The sequence below is a fragment of the Tachyglossus aculeatus genome, chromosome X4 (assembly GCF_015852505.1).
Source record: "Tachyglossus aculeatus isolate mTacAcu1 chromosome X4, mTacAcu1.pri, whole genome shotgun sequence".
Classification (NCBI taxonomy): Eukaryota; Metazoa; Chordata; class Mammalia; order Monotremata; family Tachyglossidae; genus Tachyglossus; species Tachyglossus aculeatus.
The window spans coordinates 45511124-45533830 of NC_052098.1; the positions used below are offsets into that span (position 1 = coordinate 45511124).

The 22707-nt window shown below is 45.8% G+C and overlaps 1 protein-coding gene across 1 annotated transcript in view; it reads right to left on the reverse strand.

The window, feature by feature from the left end:
* The window catches only part of COMMD10 (COMM domain containing 10), a 251434-nt gene extending 229000 nt beyond the window's left edge, over positions 1–22434 (reverse strand). The window contains exons 1-4 of the mRNA XM_038770042.1: positions 22340–22434; positions 17498–17588; positions 15301–15411; positions 13382–13537 (exon numbers count right to left, since the gene is read on the reverse strand). Of these exons, the coding sequence (XP_038625970.1) occupies positions 13382–13537; positions 15301–15411; positions 17498–17588; positions 22340–22386 (405 nt within the window). The 5' untranslated portion in view covers positions 22387–22434. The remainder of the gene's footprint in view (positions 1–13381; positions 13538–15300; positions 15412–17497; positions 17589–22339) is intronic.
* Between the last annotated feature and the right edge of the window lie 273 nt (positions 22435–22707).

Consider the following 22707-nt stretch of genomic DNA (forward strand, 5'->3'; position numbering starts at 1 on the left):
ATAAGCAGCGAAAAAATTTCAGTTTCAAGCTCCCAAGGAGTTCAAGATAAATAGTGAAAAGCTGGGGGTGGAAGGGGATTGAAAAACACCTCAAGCATGTCCTGCAAAAATCTATCCTTTTAAAACGTGTTTAACCAAACAGCCTCCAAACTTCCTTTAGTGAAAACTTCTGAAAATAACGGCAAAGAGATGGGAAGGAAGAAAGAGGGCATGCTGCCAGGATCCTGGGTTTCTAAAAGGCGACGTGATCGATTGCAAGGCATTCACTCATTCGGTCAATCGTGTTTACTGAGCGCTTACCGTGCTTAAAGCACTGTATTAAGCGCTTAGGAGAGTACAATATAAAAATAAACAATATAACTGCCAGGGCAGTCGTAATCTCATTAAGAGGTGAACTGTTGCCCCGGGGTCAGCAGATAGAAACTCGCAAATCATTAAAACCCCCGGAGGAAGGGAGTTGGATCCTTACACCAACGGAAGACGCTCCAACAGCACGTTGCGCTGAATGAATTTTAGGCACAGCTAGCATTACTGTATTCTTTCCCGGCACTTAGTACAGTACTCTGCATCCAGTAAGCGCTTAATAAATACTATTACTACCACTATTTTAGACTGGTGTGATGGGAGAAGCCAGAATTTGTGGTCAGGAGAACAGATTTTCAGAGCAGTAGATGTTTTTGAATGATGGTGAATGATGAATCAAGCGATCAATCAATGGTATTTATTGAGCGCTTACTGTGTGCAGAGCACTGTACTAGGCACTTGGGAGAGGACTATTGGTATAGTCAATTGGTATAGACAATTGGTATTGGTATACTATTGGTATATTGGTATATTGGTATAGCAGAGTTGGTAGATGCAATCCCTGCCCATGACGAGCTTACAGTCTAGAGGGGGAGACAGACATTCCTACAAATACTTAAATTTGCCTGCCACATAGTAAGCGCTTAACAAATACCGTAATTATTATAAATTACAGATAGGTACATAAGTGCTGTGGGGCTGAGAGAGGGGTGAATGAAAGGTGCAAATCCAAGTGAAAGGGTGATGCGGAAGGGAGTGGGAGAAGAGGAAAGAAGGGCTCAGTCGGGGAAGGCCTCTTGAGGAGATGTGCTCTTAATACGATTCTGAAGGTGGGGAGAGTGATTGTCTGTCAGATATGAGCAACCCGGGGGGTCGCGTAACTAGTCAGCTTGCCAGTCACATTCGTTATCGGAATTAACCGGGCAAATCGCTCCACCAAGAAAAACCAGGCACCACGAGACACAGAAGCGAGAACGAGCCATCCACCTGTCAATCCTTTCTGCGTCTGGGCCGGGTGAGGTTTCCCATCTTGAATGGATGTGTTTTGTGGCCACCTTTGAGCCATGGAAAACTAGGGAGAAACGAAAGGTTCCCTAGTTTCAAGTTGCAATCCGAAGAGGGAACCTGCCAAGAATCCTGAGTGGGTACACGGCGGGTGGTTGGATAAAGGCAAAATCGCAATAGGTGCGGGCCATCTCCAATGAAAAGAAGGGGACGTTTTCTCTAGCTAGAGATATTGAACGGTACGATTCATCTTGATTAGGCAAAAGGTAATTTAATTTTTCAACTCATTTCCAATCTGTTCAAGCCCAGTAAAGCCAATGTCGCAGACCTCCAAGGGACCTTTTTCGGTGGGTTTCACATAATAAACCTCCTTGAGCAAAAAGACAGCATGACCGAACAACTTCTTTAGTTTCCCTAGTAGGACGTTCTGTCACATTACAGAGATCAGAAGACTTGCACTGATTGTCTATTGCATAGAGGATTGATTTTAAAATGTTCCACAGAGTTTCACCAGGTTCCTTATCGAGCAGAACAAACATCCAGCTTATATGGAAGGACAGCCATCTAAACACACTAAACTACAACAAAAGTTTTTAAATAAAATCTCAAAAGTGATGAGGAAAAAGGAAAGTGAGGAGGAATTTAATTCAGGCTTAGTAGACACCTGCAAAAGGAATGTTTAACCAAACCATTTATTTTAAAAATCAAGCTACAGATGACAGGTCTCAGTGGTAATTGTTTCACATAAATGAACAGATATTCATTCAGAGGAAAAAGTACAGCGTCGTGAACAGAAAGGTGAACAAAGTCAATGGAGAGCAGGAAATAACATAAAACTGAAGTGAAGAAAAATGTGAGAGTATAATTATAAATCGTACAGTCAGCTCTCCTATAACCCGTGTTTTCACATCTTGTTTCGGATAGGCCACTGTTGTGCAATTGGGAAACAGTCTCCCAACACCACACCATCTCTCGGGATAGTTCACGATGCGCTGTCGGAAAAAACTAGTTGTGCGCACTGCCCGAGTATCGTAATGTGGATTTTCCTGAACGCGAGGTTCGTCTGGAGTGTAACCTCCATTGCACATCAGAACTAATGTTATTTATATGCAGGGTAGAAGCGAAGAAACCGAGAAAAGTAAAAATAAACACAAGGCTAGCCCAATAGCCCTAAGTATTAGGTATTGTCTCAGTTATTCTTTAAAACATGGGGTGCCCTAAAATCACAAACGTCTCTATCACTTGGTTTCCTTCAGTAGGTCCTTCCTAGTACATACTAACTCAGTAGGTAATCTGTTTTCTTATATAAAAACAGACAACGAGAAGCAGCATAGCTTCAGTTACCCCTGACTCGCATCACCCTGAGCACTTAGTACAGTGCTCCGCCACAGTAAGCTCTCAATAAATACTACTGATGGTTTGATCACCAACAGAGTGGGCAGGGACGGGGGCAGCAGCAGAACAATTCTATTTAGATAAATTAGCTGTTTCAAACTTAACATGTCCACAGCTCCTTGAGCGGAGGAATCGTGTCTACCGATTTTACTTGTACTGTGCTCTCCCAAGCCTTTAGTAGAGTGCTCTGCACACAGTAAGTGCTCACTAAAAACCACTGATTGTCTAAAACTGAACTTATCTTTCTCCTAAACACATACTTCCTCTTAATTTCCTGTCTCTGCTAATACCCCCGCCATGTTCCTTGCCCCCAAAAGCCATCATCTTTGGTGCCTTCCTCAATTCTTCAGCACCTTTTAGCTTTCGCATTCAATCTGTCACCAAAACCTGACTCCAAAACATTTCCCAGACCTGTCCCTTCCTCACGACCCACATAGCCACCGCTCTGGTTCAAGGCTTCTCCATCTCAAAATTAGACTGTGAGTTTAGACTGTGAGCTCCTTATGGGCAGGGATTGTCACTATTGATGTATTGTTCTCTCCCAAGCACGTAGCGCAGTGCTCTGCACACAGTAAGAGCTTAATAAATGACTGAATGAATAAATGAATGAATGAAACTGCTGTATCAACCTCCTCACTGGTCTCCCAGAGTCCAAGCCACTCTCTGCAGTAGTCTTTATAACGGTCGGGATCAATGTCTTCAAATTCATTCAATCAATCACAGTTATTGAGCGCTTACTGTGTGAAGAGCACTGTACTAGGCGCTTGGAAAGTACAATACAGCAATAAAGAGAGACAATCCCTGCCCACAAAGGGCTCACAGTCTAAAGGGGGGGAGACAGACATCAATACAAGTAAACAGGCATCAATTTAAATAAATATATATACATAAGGACTGTGGAGCAGGGAGGGGGGAAGAGCAAAGGAAGTGAGTCGTGGTGACACGGAAGGGAGGAGGAGCTGAGGGAAAGCAGGGATCAGTCAGGGAAGGCCTCTTGGAGGAGGTGCTCCTTCAGTAGGGCTCTGAAAGAGGGAAGAGTGATTGTCTGGCGGATTTGAGGAGGGAGGGCGTTGCAGGCCAGAAGTAGGACATAGGCCAGGGGTCGGTGATGAGACAGGTGAGATGGTTCGCATCAGAGGAGCGGAGTGTGCGGGCTATGATGTAGAAGAAGAGAAGGGAGGTGAGGCAGGAGGGGGCAAGGTGATGGAGAGCTTTAAAGCCAATAGTAAGGAGTTTTTGTTTGATACGGAGGTGGATAGGCAACCGCTGGAGATTTTGGAGGGGGGAGCGGGGTGACATGCCCTGAACGTTTCTGTAGAAAGATAATCCGGGCAGCGGAGTGAAGTATGGACTAAAGTGGGGAGAGGTATGAGGTTAGGAGCTCAGAAAGGAGGCTGATGCAGTGATCCAGTCGGGATAGGACAGTGATTGTACTAACGTGGTAGGATGGAGAGGAAAGGGTGGATCTTGGTGATGTTGTGAAGGTGGGACCAACAGAAGTTGGTGACAGATTGGATATGTGGGTTGCATGAGAGAGCGGAATCAAGGATGACACCAAGGCTTGTGAGACAGGAAGGATGGTTGTGCCGTCTACAGTGATGGGAAAGTTTGGGATAGGACATTCATTCATTCAATCATATTGAGCGCTTACTGTGAGCAGAACACTGTACTAAGCACTCGGGAGAGTACAATACAACAACAGACACATTCCCTGCCCACAGTGAGCTTACAGTCTGGGCGGGGAGCCAGACATCAATACAAATAAATGAATTACAGACACGTACATAAGTGCTGCGGGAAGAACAAAGGGAGCAAGTCAGGCTGATGCAGAAGGGGGAGAAGAGGAAAGGCCGGGGGGTAGGGGGGCTTACTCAGGCAAGGCCTCTTAGAGATGTGCTTTCAATAAGGCTTTGAAGGGGGGGAGTAATTGTCAGATTTGAAGAGCGAGGGCATCTCAGGCCAGAGGCAGGATGTGGGCTAGGGGTTGGCGGCGAGATAGGAGAGATCAGGGCACAGTGAGGTGGTTAACATTAGAGGATTAAAGCGTGTGGGCTGGGTTGTAGAAGGAGAGTAGCGAGGTGAGGTAGGAGGGGGCAAGGTGATGGAGGGCTTTAAAGCCAACGGTGAGGAGTTTTTCTTTGATGCAGAGGTGGATGGGCAACCACGGGAGTTTTCTGAGGAGCGGGGCGACACGTCCTGAATGTTTTTGTAGAAAAATGATCCAGGAAGCAGAGTGAAGTATGGACTGGAGTGGGGAGAGACAGGAGGCGGGGAAGTCAGCAAGGAGGCTGAGGCAGTAATCCAGGTGGGATAAGATGAATGACTGCATGAAGGTGGTAGCAGTTTGAACAGAGAGGAAAAGGGCAGATCTGAGCCATGTTGTAAAGCGGGGGGGCTGACGGGATTTAGTGATGGACTGAATATGTGGATTGAATGAGAGAGGAGTCAAGGATAACGCCAAGGTTACGGGCTTGTGAGAAAGGAAGGATGGTGGTGCTGTCTACAGTGATGGGAAAGTCGGGGGAGGACAGGGTTTGGGTGGGAAGATGAGTCCCTGCCTCTCCACCCCTCAGTAGCCTCAATAACCTCCAACGGCTCCCCTTTTCCCTCCATATCAAGCAGAAGCTCCTTGCTCCTGGCTTTTTTTTTTTTTTTGGATGGCATTTATTAAGCGCTTACTATGTGCAAAGCACTGCTCTATGCGCTGGGGCGTTTACAAGGTGATCAGGCTGTCCCGCGTGGGGCTCACAGTCTTCATATCCCCATTTTCCAGATGAGGTAACTGAGGCCCAGAGAAGTGAAGTGACTTGTCCAAAGTCACACGGCTGACAAGTGGCGGAGCCGGGATTTGAACACGATGCTCTCGGACTCCAAAGCCCGGGCTCTTTCCACTGAGCCACGCTGCTTCCCCGGCTTTGAGGCGCTCCGCCAGCTTTCCGCAGCTCCCGATCTACTCTCCTCACCCATTACTCAACTTGTACTTCCCAAGCGCTTAGTCCAGTGCTCTGCACACAGTAAGCGCTCAATAAATACGATTGATGATGATTACTCCCCAGCTCACACTCTTCCAGGCTCTATACCGTACCCTTGTACTAAGTAGGCGCTCGCTACTGATCGATCGAGAAGCAGCGGGGCGTAGCGGACAGAGCCCGGGCCTGGGAGTTGGAAGGTCATGGGTTCTAATCCCGGCCCTGCTGCTTGTCTGCTGTGTGACCTTGGGAAAGTCACTTTACTTCTCTGGGCCTCAGTTACCTCACCTGGAAAATGGGGATTGAAACTGTGAGTCCCAAGTGGGACAGGAGCTGCATCCAACCCAATTTGGTTGTGTTCACCTCAGTGCTTAGTACAGTGCCTGGCACATAGTAAACACTTAACAAATACAAATACCACTATTATTATCATTGATTGTCACCTCTGCTACTTATTTATAGCTATGATTTAAGATTTGGTAGGTGGAGGTTGATGTGAAATAGCGTGGCTCTTTGGAAAGAACCCGGGCTTGGGAGTCAGAGGTCTTGGGTTCTAATCCCGGATTCGCCATTTGTCGGCTGTGTGACTTTGGGCAACTCACTTCCCTTCTCCGTGCTTCAGTTCCCTCATCTGTAAAATGGGGATTAAGACTGAGAGCCCCATGTGGGACAACCTGATTACCTTGTATCCCCCCCCCCCAGTGCTTAGAACAGTGCTTTGCACATAGTAAGCGCTTAACAAATGCCATCATTATTATTCAAGCACTTAGTACAGTGCTCTGCACACAGTAAGCGCTCAATAATGAATGAATGAAATACATTTTTAAGATCATTTGTGGATTTCTGGATGAATGGATTTATGGATCTTGGCTATCTCTGTCACTGATGTGCTTTATCATTTAATTTAGGACAAAAAGTAATTTTCAAAATAGGTAAAAATTGTTACATGGATTATACTAGAACTGAGATGGGGATGTGAAAGAGAAAACCTACTTTTGAAAGTACATCAAGAAGAACTACACATACAAATCAGGCAGGGTACTTTTTTCCCCTTTCCTTGATTATGTTAAGGGAAATTTACCATAAAAAGATCGGCTTATTAGGAATTTTTATTACTTTTTTTTAAAAAAATACAGACGCTATTTCACTAAAGGGACTACTATAAGAAATAAGCATTTGCGCACAAGTCCTAAGAGTTGCTAATTAGGTGCATTTGTTGGGGTAATTACAGAACAATACTCACCAACACCTGGACCTCATAAATTTAATTGGCCACGGCTGGAGCCAACTGTATTGTCCAATTTCTTCTCTCCTGAAGCATCCTAAGACTAAATTTTGGAGACTTTCTAAAAACCTTGAGAAACTGTGTTTGAACAATGTCAAGGAAGCATAGCAACCGGGTTTCCACGCCACTGACAGAATTTGATGTTAAGAGGCAAGGCAGAGAGTAATAAAATCAAAATTTTATTTGCAGAGACAAATGAGTTCTGCGAACCAGATCTGAAGTTTCCTTCATCCTAAGGACCATGCAGAAAAGAAAATGACTAAATAATAATGATGGTATTTGTTAAGCACTATGCACTATGTGCATGTGTGTGAGGACAGAACGTAACTAATTCTAACTAATGTAACTAATCCTTCTAGACTGTGAGCCCGCTGTTGGGTAGGGACCGTCTCTATACGTTGCCAACTTGTACTTCCCAAGGGCTCAGTACAGCGCTCTGCACACAGTAAGCGCTCAATAAATACGACTGAATGAATGAATGAACTACTAGGGAAGCAGTGTAGCCTAACAGAGCATGGAGCTGAGAGGCAAAGGTCCTGGGTTATAATTCTGACTCCACCACTCACCTGCTGTGTGACCCTGGGCAAGTCATTTAACTTCTCTGTGCCTTGCCTGCAAAATGGGGATTCAATACCTGCTCTTCCTCCTACTTGATTACCTTGTATCTGCCCCAGAGCCTAACAGTACAGCGCTTGACATATAGTAAGCACACAGCAAATACTATTATTACTATTATTATTGTTGTTAATAGACCACAGGGTTTGCTCCTTTGTAGAATCAGTGATATAGCTAAATTGTTCAAGATCTTCCATACATAAGGTAGAAATGATTCAGTAATGAGATTAAAATGTTAGCTGTAGTTGCTGGTCATCTGCTTCCACTAGATTTCTCAAGGTAACTAATCAGATTCATTTCACATCTGTCACAACCAAGATGTGCCTCTCTTCCATTCCTTCATTCATATTATTGAGCACTACTGTGTGCAGAGCACTGTACTATGCGCTTGGGAAGTACAAGTCGGCAACATATAGAGACGGTCCCTACCCGACAACGGGCTCACAGTCTAGAAGGGGGAGACAGACAACGAAACGAAACAAGTAGACAGGTGGCAAAACCATCAGAATAAATAGAATTATAGCTATATGCACATCATTAATAAAAGAGAGTAGTAAATATGAACAAAATAAATATGTACAAATATATACAGGGGGAACGGGGTAGGGCGGGGGGAGCGATGGGGAGGGGAGGACAGGAAAAAGGGGGCTGAGTGTGGGAAGGCCTCCTGGAGGAGGTGAGCTCTCAGTAGGGCTTTGAAGGGAGGAAGAGAGCTACTTTGGAGGATGTGCGGAGGGAGGCCATTCCGGGCCAGGGGGATGACGTGGGCCGGGGGTCGACAGCGGGACAGGCCAGAACGAGGCATGGTGAGGAGATTAGCGGCAGAGGAGTGGAGGGTGCGGGCTGGGCTATAGAAGGAGAGAAGGGAGGTGAGGTAGGAGGGGGCGAGGTGATGGACAGCCTTGAAGCCAAGAGTGAGGTCTTCCCTAAGCCCCCCATTCCTCTTCTCCCACTCCCTCCTGCGTCGTTATGACTCGCTCCCTTTATTCATCCCCCATCCCAGCCCCACAGCACTCAGGTACGTATCTGCCATTTATTTATTTGTACTAATGTCTGTCTGCCCCTCTAGACCATAAGCTCGCTCTGGGCAGGGACTGTGTCTGTTCATTGTTATACTGAACTCTCCCAAGCCCTTAGTACAGTACTCTGCACACAGTAAGTGCTCAATAAATACGACTGAATGAATCCGTCAGACTACTACTGGCTGAACAGAAGACTGTCTTCAGAGACCCCCATCATCAGAGCACCAGATCCCACGTGCGGGGTCAATAATGCAATAATGCAAGGGTGGAGTAAGTGGGAATCTCCCTAGCCTCTTCCATGCACCCCCAGCACCGTACCAACCGCTCTACTGTACTCTCCCAAGCAGCTGGTACAGTGCTCTGCATCCAGCGAGTGCTCAATAAATACTGCTGATCGATTGACAGCTTCATCTGAGTCATGACTGATCTCTAAAAGGCAAGATATTTTTGAGGAGGTAGGCAGCATTCTTCATTTGGAGTCAATACACAATGAGGAAGCATCCATGTGTAGCCCAAGAGCTGCCTCTGGAAAAGTTGGCCTTGGTTTCCACACTTGCGAAGCAGCGAGGCTTGGTGGATAGAGCCCGGGCCTCGGAGTCAGAAGGACCTGGGTTCTAATCCCGGCTCTGCCACCTGTCTGCTGGGTGACCCTGGGCAAGTCGCTTCACTTCTCTGGGCCTCGGTTACCTCATCTGTAAAATGGGGAATCAAGCGTGTGAGCTCCAAGTGGGACAGGGACTGTGTCCAACCTGATTAAATTGTATTAATTGTAAGCGCTTAGAACAGTGCTTGGCACATAGTAAGCACTTAACGAGTACCATAATTATGTGGGACAGGGACTGTGTCCAACCTGATTAAACTGTATTAATTGTAAGCGCTTAGAACAGTGCTTGGCACATAGTAAGCACTTAACGAGTACCATAATTATTGGTATTATTACTTAGGGTCATTAAAAAGTCCAAATCACTTAACAGACATGAGGCTGTTTGATCCCCAGTGACCTGCTCAAATTCCAATTCGGTTCATTACAATCCTTCCAATGAGGTTGCCAGGAAGTATTTTAAAGTTTGGGGGACGGGAGAGGAGACCATCCTCAAAATGATTTCAGTAACAACTTATCACCATCATCAATCGCATTTATCGAGCGCTTACTGTGTGCAGAGCACTGTACTAAGCGCTTGGGAAGTACAAATTGGCAACATATAGAGACAGTCCTTACCCAACAGTGGGCTCACAGTCTAAAAGGGGGAGATGATTTGGGTTTTCCTAAGGTTCTAGGGGAAAATCTTCACCTGCCCAATTTCTTTAAGTCTGCTTCTCAAAGCCGTCATGACATACAGTGTATAGAACATGTGGTTCGACATTATCACCACATGCTCAGCAGCTGAATTTTGCATCAGATTTTCCTGCTCTGGGAAGTTGTATACGTCCTAAATTAGAAATCATGGCTTTCACCATGCCAAATATTCAGTTGCTATGCGATTTGCCAATCTTCATTTGTCCTGAATAGCCCAAAAGACATTCCAACTAAAAATTAGGCTAGCATTTGCAACACATTCATAAGTAGCTCTTAAGAACTCCGTGGGAGATTGGCATTACTTTATTGTCATTATCATCAGTGATACTTATTTAGCGCTTACTCTGTGCAGAGCGCTGTGTTAAGCACTTGGGAGAGCACGACAGATTTGGTAGGCACGATCCCGGCCCGCAACGAGCTTACGGTCTACAGTCTGGTCTTTAATGGGGAATCTGGCCACCGGCGGTTCCGTGTTCTTTAAGGGAAGAAGGAGCACGGCCTAGTGGAAAGAGCACGGTTTTCCTGGCTCTGCCACCTGCCCGCTGTGTGACGTTGGCCAAATCGTTAAACTGCTCCGTGCCTCAGTTTCCCCAACTGTAAAATGGGGGTTCAATACCTGTTGCCGCTCCTATTTCGACCGTGCGCCCCATGTGGGAAAAGGGACTGTGCCCTACCTGATTAACTGGTATCTACAGTTCTTGACACACAGTAAGCTCTTAAACGCCATTTCAAAAAATAAACGACGTGTTGGCCACCACGGGGAAGCAGTGTGGCTCAGTGGAAAGGGCACCGGCTGGGGAGCCAGAAGTCGTGGGTTCGAATCCCGGCTCCGCCACTTGTCAGCTGTGTGACCTTGGGCAAGTCACTTCACTTCTCTGGGCCTCAGTTCCCTCACCTGGGGAATGAAGACTGTGAGCCCCACGTGGGACAGCCTGATTACCTTGTATCTAGCACAGCGCTTAGAACAGCGCTTGGCACGTAGTAAGCGCTTAACAAATACCAACATTATTATTATTCTTCTCTGGGCCTCAGTTCCCTCATCTGCAAAATGGGGATTAAGATTGTGAGCCCCCCGTGGGACACCCTGATCACCTCTGTAACCTCCCCAGCGCTTAGAACAGTGCTTTGCACACAGTAAGCGGTTAATAAATGCCATCATTATTATTAGTAGCCAGGGTCAGATGTGGGACCCAAATCCCTTTGTCAATTTCACCGCATTACTCATCCAACTAAGGACGGGTTCTTCGCTAAGGGGGGTCCTGTTATAATTGTTCAGCTTCTGCTCACTGCAAAACACTCATTTCTCCTACAACAGAAATGAATATACATTCTTGACGAGCCCTATGTTACGGAAAACTTGCAATTTAGTACCTACAGCTTAGGTTTGTGCACAAACAATTCTTCTACCTCCGGGAAGCGGCGTGGCCTAGTGGATAGGACAAGGGGCCTGGGAACCAGAAGGACCTGGGTTCTATTCCCGGCTCCGCTGCTTGCCGTGTGACCTTGGGCGCGTCGCTTCACTTCTCTGTACCTCAGCTACGTCATCTGTAAAACGGGGATTAAGACTGTGAGCCCCATGTGGGACAGGGACTGTGTCCAACCCAATCTCCTTGAATCTACTCCAGCGCTCAGTTCGGTGCCTGGCGCACAGTAAGCGCTTAACAAATGCCACAATTCTTATTAATTATCATTACCACCACCGTGAGGTCCATCCAGACAAATGTGCGTCGTCAGGAGAACGTTTCCCAGTTCCCTTACCAGCATTCTACCTTAAGCACAAAATGAAAACATTATGGAAGACGGGAGCAGACTCTCTGATGCTAACACTTCTTGCCTCTTTCTCCTCCTCAGTCCACTTCCTCCCCACTCTGGAGAGAGCTGGACCATAAAACCCGAAGGCTTCCTACAGCAGAGCGATAAAGCGGGCTCTGCTTTAGCTATCGGAGTCGGCGGCGGGGTGTGAGGAGTTGTGCTGGACGGGAAACTGAAAAGGAATCTGATTAGTCAGTTCTCAAACTGATTTAGTGCATCGCCAAAGGATGAGTATATCTTCCCGAGGATAAAAGCAAACGTTCCCCACATACCTTTAAGCTGCCTGTGCCTCTCAACTGCCTGCAACTCTGCTTATTTAGGCCACGGAGGACATCAGTTCTCGAGCCGTTTTAATTAAAATCTGCAGATCACCTTAATGATCTCAGTGCCTTGAGATCTAAGTGTGAAAATCACTTTAAGTCCCCAAAAAACCATGGTTATTCATAGACATATTAGCAGTGGCATAATTAAACTAGAAGGGCAGGAAAGTGAACACTGCACGTAATAGATGAGACGACTGAAAACGGAGTGAAGTGAGAAAAGGGGGAAAAGGTGAGAAACAGGAGACTTGTCAGGTAATCGGAGGGAGGTTTGGGACCCAAAATGAGGGCTAATATTTAAATGATCTTGGGCTAAATAGATATCAATCAATCGTATTTACTGAGCGCTGTGTGCCGAGCACTGTACTAGGTGCTTGGGAGAGTACAATGTAACAGAGTTAGTAAACATGTTCCCTGCCCACAATGAGCTTACAGTCTACGGGATATCATGTAGAACTGAATATATAGCAGACTTCTGCCTCCAAGCTGACTGCCTAATTTGTTATGTTTTAAATTGAAAATTCTGATGCCATCCCTTCGCGTCCTCCATGGATTCCCTTCCCTTTTTTTTAATCTTTAGGCTGCTGCATAAATCCACTGGTTCAAAATTCTGCCCAGGTTAAAATTCTTGGGCCTGAACTGAGCTCCAGGAGAAGAAACTCATATCCCGATGGGCCCCCGCTTTCCTACAGGTGAGGCCAAAGCCACATACCGGTGGTTATCCATAAAGGCTACCGGGGCTTGTGGGTCCAGAGATGCCCAGAGACAACTGCATGTGTGAGATCCTTAAGCCACATCCATCATGCTTTCCAGAAACTGGTTCTGCCTCAACTTCTTGCGCTCCCTGGCTGAGAGACACGCAGAATGGGCCCACCCAAACCAACCCTATCCCAGCCCGCCATTCCACACCTTATATAAAGCAACATCACTGGTGTTTGTCCATACGTCATTTCAGGAGGCTTATGCAAAAATGTATCCTCCAAACTGCTCCCATTTACATTCCCTTCCCACACACTCTTTGAAACAAACTCAAGGTCGCTGAAGATTTGAGGGGAGGTTTTATGAAATAGCTTATATTCCTAAGAGCTCCAGCCACTGACAGCTAATGGAAAACATTTCAGTTTCCACTCCAATGTCTCGCAACGATGCTATCAGGTGTATTTTATTGCAATACCACCTCAGAAGCATAGTACGGTCACTGATGCCCGTAACAAGGAACACTGCAAAAAAGGTGACAATTTTCTTGCCTGACTTGCTTACAGATACATAACCATTCCAGCCCAATAAAATTCTGGCCTATTTAAGTCTTCTCTCAAATGGGCTGTACGGTCAGAAGGGTAAGTTCAAATGAGTATTACCTTCTGGGGTGCCAAAATCCTCTGTCTGAACTTCTCAATGGTATCTTGACCCATACTGGCCCAAGCTTGAGCAAAAGCTTCTGCTTTGTCTTGCTCGAGGTGTATGCTCTCTAACTGTTGCTGCAGAACTGCTGACTTCACGCTGTGATAGACAGCCTGTGAAAGAGAAAAAAACTCACACACCACGCTCCTGGAAATTTCAACACCTCTTTCTCCTAAAAAATCAATGAAACACAGAGACGCAGCCAAGACCCCTTTCCAGACCGTCAAATTTCAACTCTTATTCCACACTGCGCTAAGCCGAATTTCACTCAGGGCTGACTCAGGAGCCGGAACAAAACAGAAGGCTACACGATTGCACTCGGTTCCTTCCTAATGTGTCTTTCACTGTGCGTGTTGGAACGCTGCTCAAATACTACGGAACGCTCTTCCAACAAGCGCCTCTATGGAGGGAACGTGATGCGATACCAGAACAAACGGTTGTCTGCCTCTCGTGGCACCAATCCGGCCTACCAAACGATAACACAAAGTTTTCCTCCCCTTCGCATTCATCAAGAACATAACCCACCTGCTAAAGGAGATCTGAGTGCACAGGGATAATTCAAGAATCAAAATTAACTTTTCTCTGGATCTGGATTGGTGGTCCCCATTTAATGAGATAACTGCACCACCTTACACTTTGCTTCTGGTATTTAGCAGTTTCTTGATTATATATATATATAAAACAGTTGAATAAAAAATGAGCAACATATATATATATCAAACGATATATACACAAACGATAACACAAAGTTTTCCTCCCCTTCGCATTCAAGAACATAACCCACCTGTTAAAGGAGATCTGAGTGCACAGGGATAATTCAAGAATCAAAATTAACTTTTCTCTGGATCTGGATTGGTGGTCCCCATTTAATGAGATAACTGCACCACCTTACACTTTGCTTCTGGTATTTAGCAGTTTCTTGATATAGATATATATATATATATAAAACAGTTGAATTTTTTATTCAACTGTTATTGTTACAGCGCTTAGAACAGTGCTTTGCACATAGTAAGCACTTAACAAATGCCATCATTATTATTATTTCGAGCGCTGTTTAGAAAGGAAGTGTGCTAGTCAGCGAACATTTTTCTAAAACCCCAATTTCTTCCTGGTGGCCCCTCCCGCTCTCTAGTCGTTTTCCCTGGTTACTATAAGAGATATACAGCCGTATAAAGCACTCATGTTTGTCTGTCACGCTTCAGTCACCCGCTTTAGAAAGTCAGCCTACAGGGGCAGAAACCACTTCTACCCTCATGGTCTGAACAATACTTGATACTACGCAGGGGCTACATAAATGCAAGCCACTCAAATAATAATGGTCAGAAGAGCCTCCGGGACATCTCCAAGTTCAAAAAATCACGACACTATCACAGACATTTCCACGAATATGCTTATCTTTTCCTCTGTTGCTCTCTTCCTAAACTTACCTTTTTCCTTCCACTGAAGAAAACACTCACCATTATTTCTTTACTAACCTAAAGAAATTAAATGTAAGCTTCTGCTAAATACCCGAGTAGCAGTTTGTCTAAAAGCATTATTTCCAACCACGGACTTGGTCTGGAGTTAATGACAGTTTAATGCACAGACGAATGAGGTAAAAGAAAAAGAGGCGCGTGAAATCTGGGCTACCTAATCATCTAAGAACCATACGCAACATCAGACTTCCATTTATTGCGCACAAAAGTGACTCCTTTATTGGTCAACATAGTGAATTCTTAGAGATCTGAGAAATAAAACACTTGCACACAATGTTCCTTTAGTTAAAATCCTCAGGTAAAAGGTTTCTTTTCTCAGTACTGACCATTCATTTTCCCGAAAAATAAACCCGAATGTTCATTATTTCACATCAGTATACCCAAAACATGCGTTAGAGTACCTGCTCCAAAATAAATGATATTGTTTCGAGAACTAGGTGAAGATCTTGCTTCTCTAAGGAAAAAGCAACTTGAAGCTTTTCTTCTTCTTCTTGACTAAAACTGCTCTCGGCCTGCAACACACACGGCAATTTATTATCATTCAATCAGAAACTCAGGACTCTATCAGGTTCATTTATTTCATATGGAAAGGGAGATAATTGGAAAGCAAAATGAATTTGTGGGGGAAAAAAAATCAATAGAAAGAGCAACTAAAGTCTAATTTGTCTCCCTAGAGCTCAACTGCATGTTTACTTTCTGTAATGTCGCGAAGACTCAAGGTACAAAATACATCTTACGGCCTCTCGTTACGGGAGGAGGATCAGTTTATATTAACTAGACAAGTCAATGCACAGAAAAGCAGGGCAAAGCTACATTCCTGCTGCTTTACTCTTCTGGCCTTTGAAAAAGAATTCTTTCAACTAGAGCATATTGTAGACCACTGAGTAATGAAAAAGACTGGTTCAGCTGGCTGGAAATGAAAAACCCGTCTGCTGCTCTCCTGCCAAAAGAGAAGTGACAGTGGGAAGTACTCGGTGAGTGCTCAATAAATACCACTGATTGACTGGGTGAGGCTGAAGTGCTCCCACTTTTTCCCGGGTGAAAGCAGGGGGGGGTCTCACTAGATGGATGGGGAAACACTCAGCAATTAGAGACGTTGGCCCGGAGCCTAAGAACATCTCCTTTTTTAAAGCCAAAGATCCACGGGAAAGGTGCCAGGAATGGTCTCTTCTCAACTCTGCTTCATTCTATGTGATCTGGAGAAATGCACTCGACTCTCTGGGCTCCGGAATTCCAATTCAAACACCACCTACCTGAAAGGAGAATTGGCAAGCCCAGTGAAATTCTATTTGCAAAACATCTAGGGGATTTTTACATCAAAGGTGCCAAAGGGATTCAGCTGGAACAATAGTACCAACCCCTAGATGAACTATTAACTAGTATCAGTGTTTAATGGGCTGTCAAGCCGCTTCCTGAACAATAATAAATCACTGTAATGGATTGGACCTAATATCTCCAGAACTGCTTTTCCATTCAGTTCGATCTGACGGAGTTAGTTTCCTAGTATGGTCGACGCCAGTGCGTTTCACAAGCTCCAAACTGATTCTTTTCATCGGGGAAATGAAACAAATGGTAACAGCGCTAGCATTCATTCGTTCAATCGTATCTATCGAATGCTTACCGTGTGCAAAGCACCATACTAAGCGCTTGGAAGGGTATGGAACATTTGCAGCCCCATGTCCTCACCCACCACGTGGTGTGGCATAAAGCTGACAAGCAGGAGAGGAATACGCCTGCAGCGTTCGCACGGCTTCCGAGCTGGGGGAGAATGTACCCCGCCTGAACGCCAGCACGTTGTCACTAGGAAAGACACTGTGCCCATGTGCATTCCTGGGAGCGAATGCAGCCCGCAAAGGCGCACTGTCCAGCGTTGGTGATGATGACTGCCCAGGGCAGCTGGGGGAAGATTTTCTGGCCAGCTCTCACGTGTTCTCGGCAGACAAGGGAATGCTGCTGTGCTGCGGTCACCCAGCAGACAAGTGGCAGAGCCGGGATTAGAACCCAAGTCCTTTTGTCTCCCAGGCCTGGGCTCTATCCGCTAGGCCATGCTACTTCTCAAAATGACAGACAGAAGTGGGCAGGGAGGAGGAGGTTACCAAGCTAACAGCCACACACCTTGGTAAATCCTAGTCGCCGCCAAACCACCCTGAAACTCTACCTTCCGCCCTGCGGATGTGAAGAGGGTGATCGAATAAACCCGCTCCGCAGCTGAATTTACGGGGCTGAACCAGACACTTCCTCGTGTAGATGCAGATGGCAAGGCAGCTGAATGAGCAGTCGGGTCAAAGAGAAAGTTACGGGCAAGCCCGTGTTCAGGCCAAAAAGTCACCTCACCTTCCCTGCTCACATGAAATCAGGAGAAAGCCAAAAACTCACTCACACAAAAAGCGCTATTTGATTTCTGATAGTGGGAAACACAAAGTTCATGACTCAAAAGGAAGGAGAACCCTCAGCACGGAACTCCTCCAACTAAATACGGGGCACAGGATATCTCCAATAGAGGAGCTGCAAACTACTTTTGAAAAGGTACGCTAAAGTTTCCCCAACGCCAATCCCCCTCCCTGCCCCACCAAAAGTCACCATGATTAACACACAAACCTTCAAATGAAGTTTCTGGAGGATGCGGGAAAGCAATCGAGGAAATCTTCCTGTATCTATTGTATTAATCAGTGAGACGGCTTTCTTGACGCTACGGAAATAAAAGGAAAAACGTTAGGTTGAAACATGCTGATGTCAACATTCTGCAACTTGTCCTTCTACTTCAACTGCCTTGAAAGCATTAACGATGGGGCGGGACGGGGGGAAAAAAAGTGAGTCCCAGGTACCTTCCAAAAATAGTTCTTCCCTTCCCAACTCAGAAAGTCCTTCCTTCCAAAAAGCCTGCCAATTCTGGCTACAATATTGCATGCAGCAGTTTTTAAGTGTGTGAAGCATCTGAGCCAGCAGGAAATGAATGGGATCACAACAAATACAGGTGGAAAATAACTACTTCTTTGCTGACAATGTGTAATGAAGATAAGGATTCAATTCAAACTCAAAGGCTCATTTTCATCCCATTTCAACTACGGAAAGAATCTTAGAAAAGATCTGGAGGGGAACGTGGGTTTGCCAATTTGATTTTCCTCTACACCAGTACTTAACCAATAATAATAATAATGGTATTTGTTAAGCGCTTACTATGTGGAAAGCACTGTTTGAATGCTGGGGGGGTTACGAGGTGATCAGGTTGCCCCACGGGGGGCTCACAAAGAGAACATAAGGGACTTGCCCAAAGTCACACAGCTGACAAGTGGCAGAGCCGGAATTCGAACCCAAGATCCCGGGCTCTTTCCACTAAGCCACGCTGCTTCTTAGCAGTGAGTGCTAAGTGCTTAACAGTGAGTGCTTAATACTATAATTGCTGTTATCGTTATTATTATTATAGGACTTCACTCAAGTGGAGTTACCAATTATATTTATTGGGCACTTACTGGGTGCAGAGCACTGTACTAAGTGCTTGGGAGAGTATAATATAACAATATAACAGACACATTCCCTGCCTACAGCGAGTTTACCGTCTAGAGGGGGAGACAGACATTAATGTAAATTAATTGCAGATACGTACGGAAGAGCTGTGGGGCTGACGGGTGAATAAAGGGTGCAATATTTGGAATCAGGAGATTCCAAATCCCATCTGGAGGAGCCGATGGATAAACCAACAGCAGGGAATAAATTGCACCCCTTGTCAGCTGGGGGGGGGGGGGCTGAAGAAAAATTTACCACACATCCAGGTTTTAATCCTTCCAGTGTCAGGTATTATTATTAAACGGCAAGACTCTGAGTTAGGAATGACTTGGAGAGGTTTGGGAGATGCAGAAGGGGTAAAGGGGGAAAATCTGAGGCCATCCCCCATCCCCAGGCTGATTTAATAATAATAATACTGGCATTTATGATTTATGATTTATCACGCTTAGAGAAGCAGCACGGCTCAATGGAAAGAGCACGGGCTCGGGAGTCAGGGGTCGTGGGTTCTAAGCCCGGCTCCGCCACTTGTCTGCTGTGTGGCCTCGGGCAAGTCACTTAACCTCTCTGTGCCTCCGTTCCCTCATCTGTAAAATGGGAATTACAAGTGGGAGCCCCACGTGGGGCAACCTGGTTACTCTGCACCCACCCCAGTGCTTAGAACAGTGCTTGACACATAGTAAGCACTTAAATACCACAATTATTATTATCATTATTATTTCCCCTACTCCCTTGTCCTTCGTAATCATCAATCGTATTTATTGAGCGCTTACTATGTGCCGAGCACTGTACTAAGCGCTTGGGAAGTACAAATTGGCAACAATATAGAGACAGTCCCTACCCAACAGTGGGCTCACAGTCGTCGTCTACACACTTGGATCTCAGCTTACCCTCAGCCCCACAGCAGTTACGTCCATATCTGTAATTTATTTTGATGTCTGTTTCTCCCTCCAGACTGTAAACTCCCTGTGGGCAGGGAATGTGCCTACCAATTCTGGTGTGCTGTACTCTCCCAAAAGCTTAGTACAGTGTTCCGTACACAGTGACGCTCAATAAATACCACTGATTGACTGGAAGTGTAAACTACAAGAAAACCACTCACATCCCTGCTACACACTACAGACTCACACATGCTCACAACCACGTACACAGTGACGTGGACACATTAAGCACACACGAGTGACGTGCATCCACACCTATACAGGCACACACACACTCACTCATCCACACACGTGCCCTCATACAAGTGCACATGCACACTGTCATCGTGCATCAATCACTCACGCACGCACACATGGTCATACGTGCACACACAATCTCTCTGTTCTACCTATACCGGCATGCTTGTACATATTTATTACTCTATTTATTTTACTTGTACATATCCATTCTATTTATTTTATTTTGTTAGTATGTTTGGTTTTGTTCTCTGTCTCCCCCTTTTAGACTGTGAGCCCGCTGTTGGGTAGGACTGTCTCTATGTGTTGCCAACTTGTACTTCCGAAGCGCTTAGTACAGTGCTCTGCACACAGTAAGCGCTCAATACGATTGATTGATTGATGCCGTGACTCCGTCTAGACTGTGAGCCCGCTGTGGGCAGGGATTGTCTCTATGTGCTACCAAATTGTACCTCCCAAGCGCTTAGTCCAGTGCTCTGCACACAGTAAGCGCTCAATAAATACAACTGAATGAATGAATGAATGCATGCCGGTCATACACATGTACACTCAGCCATCTACGCACAAGTGAACTGTCATACTCCCACACTGATGTTAACGTGTTCTCACAGAGTCACGCCAAGGGCACTCTGCACTTGCCTGATCACACACAGGCCCGTGCATGGGTGTTCGGTCACACACAGGCCCTCCCCGTCGTATGCAGGTGCACTCGATTACACATATGGTCACATACACGGTCACCTGTATATATGTATATATGTTTGTACATATTTATTACTCTATCTTACTTGTACATATCGATTCTATTTATTTTATTTTGTTAGTATGTTTGGTTTTGTTGTCTGTCTCCCCCTTCTAGACCGTGAGCCCGCTGTTGGGTAGGGACTGTCTCTATATGTTGCCAACTTGGACTTCCCAAGCGCTTAGTACAGTGCTCTGCACACAGTAAGCGCTCAATACGATCGATTGATTGACTGATTGATTGTCTCTATGTGTTGCCGACTTGTACTTCCCAAGCGCTTAGTCCAGTGCTCTGCATACAGTAAGTGCTCAATGAATACGATTGATTGATTGATACATGGTCACCTGTATATATGTTTGTACATATTTATTACTCTATTTATTTATTTATTTTACTTGTACATATCTATTCTATTTATTTTATTTTGTTAGTATGTTTGGTTTTGTTCTCTGTCTCCCGCTTCTAGACTGGGAGCCCGCTGTTGGGTAGGGACTGTCTCTAGATGTTGCCAATCTGTCCTTCCCAAGCGCTTAGTCCAGTGCTCTGCACACAGTAAGCACTCAATAAATACGATTGATTGACTGTCTCTATGTGTTGCCGACTTGTACTTCCCAAGCGCTTAGTCCAGCGCTCTGCACACAGTAAGCGCTCAATAAATACGATTGATTGATACACGGTTACCTGTATATATGTTTGTACATATTTAGTACTCTATTTATTTATTTATCTTACTTGTACATATCTATTCTATTTATTTCATTTTGTTAGTATGTTCGGTTTTGTTGTCTGTCTCCCCCTTCTAGACTGTGAGCCCGCTGTTGGGTAGGGACTGTCTCTATGTGTGGCCGACTTGTACTTCCCAAGGGCTTAGTCCAGTGCTCTGCACACAGTAAGCGCTCAATAAATACGATCGATTGATTGATTGATTGTCTCTATGTGTGGCCGACTTGTACTTCCCAAGCGCTTAGTCCAGTGCTCTGCACACAGTAAGCGCTCAATAAATACGATTGATTGATTGATACACGGTCACCTGTATATATGTTTGTACACATTTATTACTCCATTTATCTTACTTGTACATATAATAATAATAGTAATAATAATGGCATTTGTTAAGCGCTTACTATGTGCACAGCCTACTGTTCTAAGCGTTGGGGTGAATACATATCTATTCTATTTATTTTATTTTGTTAGTATGTTTGGTTTTGTTCTCTGTCTCCCCCTTCTAGACTGTGAGCCCACTGTTGGGTAGGGACTGTCTCTATATGTTGCCAACTTGTACTTCCCAAGCGCTTAGTCCAGTGCTCTGCACACAGTAAGCGCTCAATAAATAGGATTGACTGATTGATTGTCTCTATATGTTGCCAACTTGTATTTCCCAAGCGCTTAGTCCAGTGCTCTGCATACAGTAAGCGCTCAATAAATAGGATTGACTGATTGATTGATTGTCTCTATATGTTGCCAACTTGTACTTCCCAAGCGCTTAGTCCAGTGCTCTGCACACAGTAAGCGCTCAATAAATAGGACTGACTGATTGACTGTCTCTATGTGTGGCCGACTTGTACTTCCCAAGCGCTTAGTCCAGTGCTCTGCACACAGTAAGCGCTCAATAAATACGATTAATTGATTGATTGATTGATTGTCTCTATGTGTTGCCGACTTGTACTTCCCAAGCGCTTAGTACAGTGCTCTGCACACAGTAAGCAATCAATAAATACGATTGATTAAGCGCTTAGTACAGCGCTTTGCACACAGTAAGCGCTCAATAAATACGATTGATGATGATTGATTGATTGATTGATACACGGGCCCTAGTGCCACTCATCCGACCCCACAAATGGAGTCGCAGCTGCCCGCACGCAAACGATCGCGCCCCAACTCACGGGATCGCACACACACACGCCGCGCTCAGTACAGTGCCTGGCACGTAGTAAGCGCCGAGCAACTACCACGGTTCTTATTTAGAGGCAGATCGTCTCCCCCCCCGCCACCCACCCTCCGCGTTCGACCCTCCGCTACCTCAGACTTTCCCGGAGGATCGTTGCCGTCGTGGACGCCGCCGCCATGCTAAACGCCCACCGCTCGGCGGCTACTTTGTGGACGGCCTATGGCGGCGGGCGGACGGTGGCCCGGCAGGCTCAAGCCCCGCCGGACGCCACGCCCACTACAAAGTCACGCCCCCTGGGAAGCCCCGCCCCTCGCTCGCCGCGCCTATCAGAACGCCCCGTCCCCTAGGGAGCCACGCCCCTCGCTCGCCCCGCCTATCAGAGCTCCCCGTTCCTTGGAAAGCCCCGCCCCTTGCTCGCCCCGCCTATCAGAACGCCCTGTCCCTTAGAAAGCCCCGCCCCTCGCTCGCCCCGCCTATCAGAACGCCCCGTCCCTTAGAA